This window comes from Colius striatus, chromosome 13 (genome assembly GCF_028858725.1).
Source record: "Colius striatus isolate bColStr4 chromosome 13, bColStr4.1.hap1, whole genome shotgun sequence".
Taxonomy (NCBI): Eukaryota; Metazoa; Chordata; class Aves; order Coliiformes; family Coliidae; genus Colius; species Colius striatus.
The window spans coordinates 13833413-13840729 of NC_084771.1; the positions used below are offsets into that span (position 1 = coordinate 13833413).

Consider the following 7317-nt stretch of genomic DNA (forward strand, 5'->3'; position numbering starts at 1 on the left):
GTGGGAGGCTGCAAACCAGGAGCAGCAGCATGCTGGTCTTGGGGAAAAAAGAGAGGGGAATATTTGGCCCCTTCCCTCCCCTCTGTGCTTTGTGAAGTGGTGCTTTACCCCGGGGTTGCCCTTGCAGGGGCCTGTGGGAGCCTTGTGGTAATGGCCCAGGGCAGGAGCAGCAGCTTTGAGTGGGCGAGGGAAAGCAAGCAGCAGCTTGGAGCGCCAGCCAAACTGCCTCCTCCAAAACTGCATCTTGCTGCAAGGGCCTTGTTCTTTGCCCTTCTGTGTCTGGATGGGGGAGGAAATTGCTGTCTCAGTGTTTGCCCAGCGCAGCGGGTGCTCGCCCTGCATCCCGCACTGCAGCAGTGACCTCCTGGGCTGGGGGTGTCTGAAGTACACAGCACAAATCCCTGGGCAGGAGGGGGCAGGGAGGAGGGGGATTTTTTTTTCTTTATTTCTTTTTCCATATCCCAGAGAAGCTGGTTCCACTGGCCCCGGGCCGGGCGCGGGGGCACTGCCGGCACCTGGAGCTCTGCGCAAGGCATGTGGGCATGGGAGAGGGGCAGCAGGCCTCTGTGGGTTCCCCAGGGCCACTGCCATGGAGTGAGACCTTGGTTTGATAAGCCAAGTGTCACCTTTTCCATTTTTTCCCCCTCTCCTTTCCTTTGAATCTGGCTGGTAAGCTGTGACACTGCACGGGCTGGGCCCCTGCCAAAGAGCCCTGGGGCTTATGTTCCTGCTCGCTGCCAGGCTCCCGGCTGCCTCACTGCTTGTGAACTCCCATTTGCCTTTCTTGGCTGGAAAAAGGATTAAGTTAGCAGGACAGGAAAATTAATTAGCTGCCATTTTAAGGATGTAGCTTTTGTTGCAGTCAGAAGTGTTTTAAAACGACATTGTGTCACTGAGACCAACCTGGGGCTGATTAAAAGGCTTTTACCTGCTGGAATATCAGATTTATTTCCACTATGGTTCTCCCTCAGGTGATTACAGCTTCAAGGTGAAGCTCAAGGCCGAGCCAAAGGAGTGTTCTGACTGCTCTCCTAGTGCTGGCCGTGCAAAGCTGCTCCCAAAGTTGGTTTTTTTCTGCTTGTTTAACATTCAAAATAGCCTCTCTTCGCCCTTCCCCTCAGCACAGGCAGCCTGCCAGCTCGGCACAGGCACGGCGGGACAGCAGGGAGCTGCAGAGCCATCCCTGCCCTGCCAAGAGTCCCCACTGGACTCTCACTGGCTGGGGAGGAAGAGTAGAAAAAAACCCCAGCAAAATGAATGCAGCTTAAACCTGCTGCTCCAGCAACGAATGCAAGCCATCAGCACATTTTTTTAAGTAGTCTTTAATGGAACTGAAGCATCACATCCTGGAGCCAAAGCAAATTGTGATGGCAGTAAATGCACACAGACAGGCTGAGGATGAAAACTCTTTCCCCTAATCCAAGAAGCTCTTGGCACAACTGTTGTTTTGCTTTTGAAGGAGGGAAGGTTGTCTGTGGAAAACTGCATGTTGCAGGTAAGCACAAGGTAGCCTTGGGAGCTGGCTGAGGTGCCCCTTCCTTAAAACACCAGTTCGGGGGTTTTAAAGCCCTCATATTCAGTGCTGGATGCACACAACTGCATGGGAAGCAAAGGCTGAGTCTGCTGCTCGCTGGTGCAATCACAATGGATGCTGTAGTTAAGAAAACTTCTCTAGTTCTTTGCTAACTTTTCAACCTCCCTCAATGGAAAAGCAGAACAGGGAGTGAAAAATGATCTTGCTCAAGTCCAAGATTTTAACTCTCTCCAGCCCCATGAGTAGGATGAATGTTTCCTCCAGCAACTGTTGCAATACCAGACCTCTCAGGAGCCTGTCCCCTGGGCTGGCAGGGGATTAGCACACAGCAGAAAAGCTTTTACTGTGGTTAAATGGAAGACAGAAAATGTCAGCTCTGCCAGAGACAGCGACTAGAAATCTTGAAGGCAGGCAGATCCCCTCCACTTCCCTCCTCAGTATTTTGTTTAGCTACTTGTAGTGTGTTTGATTCCCCCTGCTGAGCTTATCTCCTAGTACTGAAGGCCAGGCCAGGCATGCACCTTCACACAGAGCTGCTGAAATTAAGGCAATCACTTCTCACCAGTGGCAGGTGGCCACTGTTAAGGTCCTCACCTTTGCTGCAGCAGGCTCTGGGGTGGTCAGAAACAAACACACTCCCACCACTTGATATCAATTTTTATTGGACATTGCAAGATCAATAAGAAAAAATAATTTGTACAGCTTTGTGCTATACCCATTGCTGCTGCAGAGTAAGGTGACGTGGCAGGAGCAGCGAGAGCCCCGCGGCAGCTCCTGCTCCGCTGCCCCCGGCCCACAGCAGCACTTTCCCCCTTGGGCAGCTCCACGTGGCCTTATCCTGGCACAAATGGGGCTCTTCAGTGAAGGGTGAGCAGCTCTGCTCTGAGGCACCCTCTGCAAAGGGCACACTGCCCAGCACAGGGGCAGGATCAGTCTGGTACAGCAGTTATGGACCCTGTGCCTTGGTCCTTCCTCCCTCTCGCTACTGATTCTGCCTTTTCTCTGTGCTGCACAAGGTCACCTGCCCAACGTTCAGCCCTCTCCTCCATGCAGCAGCTCCTGCACATTAGCCTCTTCCCCACGGAGAGCTCTGTCTGCAGTACAGAGCTGACCTGACACTATGTTGGAGGCCTTTGGTGGCAGCAGCTGGCAGGAGCTCATTTGTGACACCACTGAAGTGGGGGCAGGGGGGAGGACCAGATCCTGCAGCTCCAGTGCTTTCAGCAGAGTTAACCCTTTCTAACCTAACCCAGATACTTGAGTGACTGTAGAGCAGCAGCTGCAGTTACTGCTCCAGCACTGGGGCACCCCCTCCATAGGACGGGCAGAGCTAGAAAAGGGCCTTCAGTTTACAGTATTCTTCACTAAGCTTTTTGCCTTTGACAGCTCTTGCAGTTTAAAAAACAAAACCCAAAGCAAGCAGATGCTGGAATAAAAGGCTGAGTTTCCACCGCAGCAGTGAGACATCCTCAGACTGCACCAAAATCCTAGTTGCCCCCATCAGAATGTTGAACTTGCCTCCGCCACGTCAGGTAAGTGAAATGCCAGACCAAGAGAAATTCAAGCATTGATTTAGCCCCTAAGGGGAGGTGGGAATTTAGACATTAGTATCATCTAATACAGGAAATGGAGACCGTTATCTTAAATCAACAAAGAGCTCAGCTGGGAAAAAAACGAAATCAAACTGAAAGGTTCTGCTGGCAGAAAAGGGTAGTTGTACCCTGAGTGCTGGCTACCTGGCTGGGTTAGTGCCAGCCCACAGGCACAGCCACTAGGCCATGCCAGGAGGCGCATTTCTTACAAATCTCACAGTCATCTCACAGAAGGTGACTCTGGAACTTGTCCCTGGTGCCAACGCAGCGTTCAGCCATCTGATGGACATTCACAGCCAGAGAGAACAGAAATGCAGTGGGCAAAGAAGCTGAGTGTGGGGCCTCCCCACAGCCCAGGCACGGCTGCCTCCCAGGCAACCTGAGGCAACACAGGGCAGTTTAGATTTAAACCAAGGAGGGCAGCAAGGAGAGAACATGGTAAAGAAAAACTAAGGGGGAAAAAACCCAAAAACCCAAACCCCAACATAACTGTTTTTCAGCATTGTAAAAAAAAAAAAAAGATAAATGAAAAGGATCTTTTTGCCTTGCTATGCCTACACCACACAGGTGCCCCAGGCATTCGAGGGGCAGGAGACACTGCCCTTGGCTGCTGTGAAGGGATGGATGCAGCACACAGCGGCTCCGAAGGAGTTCCATGGACTGTAGTGCAAGCAAACTCAGAACATAAATAGCCCTCAAACCTTCCCTCTTGCCAAAGAACATTAACCATGGTAAAAACCAGCTTGCTTTTTGTGTGAACTGAAGTTAAGTCAGCTGCAACTTGGTTTAATATATGAAAATTTGAAGATGTGTTTCACAGCAGAACTGTGGGATGATTTACACTGAGTTGCCAATTCACAATTCAGTCACTCTCATTAACAGTGTACAAAGAAGGTCCTTTAGTTTATATATATATACATATATATATATATATATATATACTTTATAAAGTCTGGAAGATCAATATAAATACTGCTCCAGAAATTAAAAAAGTGTTTACATCCCCGACTTGAATGTTACATCTCAGTGTCCAGGATCATCACCATCAGCTGGAAAAGTCTTAGCGGCGCAGAGGTTCAAGTTTTCGGAATTTCAGTGACGAGCTGGATGACAAAGCATCTTGGTTTGAAGAAGAATTCACTGTGTCTGGGGACTGGAACAACACTCTACCCCGATGATTAAATACATAAAATGATGGGTGGTTCCTTAACGTGTCAAACGTCCTTCAAAACAAAGGTGAAAAGTCAACGTTAACACTCGTTCAGAACAGGGGGGTTTGAAGAATCCAGCCTGGGGTACGACAGCTTTTACAGACACGGAAGTACCATGTTTACAAGCCAAAACTCTTGCTCTTTTTAGCTTTCCTAAACTTTATGACTTTCCTAAACCAAACCACAGAGGAAATGCAAAGCCAAGTGTGAAAAATGCCACCTGCCTGACACGCAGAGGCTGTCAGCCCCACAGGCGACCTCCACCCTCCCTCCCCAGGACCACTGTCTGCACTCCTGCCAAACCTGCCACCCTCACCCCAGCTGTTAATGCCCTGATGCTGTTTACTCTCAGCTTTCCATCCCTTTCTGTGCTGAAGCTGAGGGGTTTAGGTAAACACTGTGAAATACAACAGTGGCAACTTGTTTCCTTTCCACACTCCCCTGTGTTTTTGGAGAAGCTGCAGCCACCCATCCCACCTCATCCCCTTTGCAAAATCTCAACTCAAAATCCCTTCTTAAAGTCCTTCAGAGATTCTGCCTGAATAGCTCAGCGTGAGAGTCAAGTGACTGACGCGTGTAAGGAAATAAGCAGAGGGTGAGGCAGACACACTGCCCCGAAGCCTGTGAGACCCTCTTGCAACAGCAGTTTGTGACTGCTGAGCTCCTACTTCCCAGGTAGACATTTCATTCCTCTACCAACTCTGCACAGCAGGATTTTGGATGAGGAAAAGCAGAAAGCTTGTTTAATTTGTTCTGGGTATCTAAGTCTCTCTGAAGTTCAAGGCACTGTGGGCTTCCCCAGGTAGGAGCGTTCCTCTCAGGATCTTTTAAGAACTGAGCTGGAGAGAGAGAGCTATTTCCCAGCGTTCAGGGAGCAGCAGATACAGGTGTTTATAGAAAGAAGAGTTAAAACATACTTATTTTTTAGTTCTGAAGTGGCATCCATGTCTTTAAATTCTCCTGCGATATGTACTATCCCATAGCAGGTGACTGCAAAGGCTAGCAGAGTCTGAAGAACTATCTGTAACAGAAGGAAGCACAATGCAACACACACATTACTCCACATTCTTCACATTTACTGAAAAATCTCATCTTTCAACCTTGGGGCTTTCACACAGTGACAGCAGGAGCTTTATGGAGGTGGGCAATGCAGCAGTAGGGAAACTGAAGTACATGAAACACCTTTATGGATGGCAAAGGGGTGGCAGAGCTGGGGAGAGCTCCTGCTGCCTGACACGCTCTGCGTGGCACCAATTGAATCAGTTCATGTGGCTCCTCAGCAACACCCTTAGAACAAAACAGTGTGTTCTGGTGCCCTTCAGGATCTAACGCTCTCTCTGAGGGGTGAGCTGGCTGCCAACACACGCTGCACAGCCGTGCACGCCTGCTTCTCCTGGGTGTTCCATCTCCTTGCCTTTCTGATTAAGCAAAAAAAGGAACAGATAACTGAAGTGCAATTAAAAAAACCCCAAATAAATGTAAAAAATAAACACCCCTCCCCTTCTTCAGGAAAAAAAAAACCCATCAGGTTGTGCTGGGATCAAATGGGCACACAGCCACGCTGGATAAACAAATGTCAGCCAACAAAAGCCTGAGAGGGGAGGATGTTTATGCTGCAGAGAAGGAGATGAATGCAAAAGCTCTCTGAGCTACATTCAGGGAATTCCTGGACAAGATCTTTCAGGGTAGTTCTAAAGGAGAGGGAGGTCTGGTCCTGGGGTTTGTTGTCTCTGACAGACACAAGACACTGCAGGAAGTTTGAACGGTTCTTTTTGACCGAGGGAGCTCAGACCAAAGTGCAATTTAAAAATTAATCTGCCCTTTATTCTTCCCTATCTCATTAAAAAAAAAAAAGAGACTAAAGTATCCTCACAGCATTACACCTGCCAAGGGCTGTAAAACTTACATCTATGGGCAACGTTTCATCTTCCTTTTCTGTTAATCTCATATAAGAACGATCTACAAAACAAACACACAGAGGAATCAAACACCCTGTACGAGCCAATAAAGCCAAGAGCAACACTCGCCCTCTCCCACCGCTGAACTTGCCGTGTGTCAGTCGCGCCCGCACCCGGGCTCCGCTCCTCCCCGCCCCCAGCAGTCCCGGGCACCAGCCTCCTCTCCTCTCCTCGCTGCCCACAGGGAGGATGGCTGCGGGGACGGAACGCGGCTGCGGTCCCGCAGCCCTCCGCGTCCGTCCGTCCCCGGCTGCGGCGAGCCCCGCGCTCCGCCCGCTCCCGGACAGCCCCGGCCCCGCTCTCGGACAGCCCCGGCCCCGCTCTCCCCGCAGCCCAAGGACAGGGCCGCCCCGCCGACGGCCCAGCAGCCCCGCGGGGCGGACGAGGACGACGATGCTGACGATGAGGCCGGTGCCGCCGCGGCCCGGCCCGGCGCCCGCCCCGGAGCTCCCCCGGCCGCCGGCAGATCCCGGTGCGGCCTCCCCCGCGCCGCGGACCGCCGCCCTCCCCCCGGCCGTGCCGGGAGTCCCCTCCGCGCCCATCACTCACGCTGCGCCGCCGAGAAGGCCGCGTGGGCGAGAGCGAAGAGCCCGATCCCCACCAGCCCCTTCCACACCGAGGCGGCCGCCATCGCCACCGCCGCGCCCGCTGCCGCCGCCAGGGGCGCCCGCCGGCCCCGGCGCACCATGATGGCGTCACGGGGCGGCGCCTGCGGCGGGGGCGGCGCCCGCGGCTCGGAACAGAGGCGGGCCCGGGGGATCGGAACAGAGGCGGGCCCGGGGGATCGGAACAGAGGCGGGCCCGGGGGATCGGAACAGAGGCGGGCCCGGGCCCCTGGCAGCCCTGCGCGGGTCTCTCCAGCAGTTCTCAGTCACTCTTCAGCTGAGGAGCCCACAACTGGACACAGCACGCAGATGTGGCCTCAGCAGGGCACAGCTGAGGGGGAGCAGAACCGCCCTTGAGCTGCTGCCCACACTCTCCTGGATGTCCCCCAGAATGCCGTTGGCTTTCTTGCCCGAGGG

The 7317-nt window shown here is 52.5% G+C and overlaps 1 protein-coding gene across 1 annotated transcript; it reads right to left on the reverse strand.

Annotated features, from left to right (window-relative positions):
• Window positions 1-2178: 2178 nt before the first annotated feature.
• MMGT1 (membrane magnesium transporter 1) lies at window positions 2179-6962 on the reverse strand. Its single transcript, XM_062006893.1, has 4 exons — window positions 6845-6962; window positions 6244-6296; window positions 5255-5358; window positions 2179-4349 (listed from the first exon to the last, which is right to left on the reverse strand). Exons 1-4 carry the CDS (start codon window positions 6924-6926, stop codon window positions 4187-4189), a joined length of 402 nt encoding a protein of 133 aa, XP_061862877.1. The 5' UTR covers window positions 6927-6962; the 3' UTR covers window positions 2179-4186.
• Window positions 6963-7317: the final 355 nt, after the last annotated feature.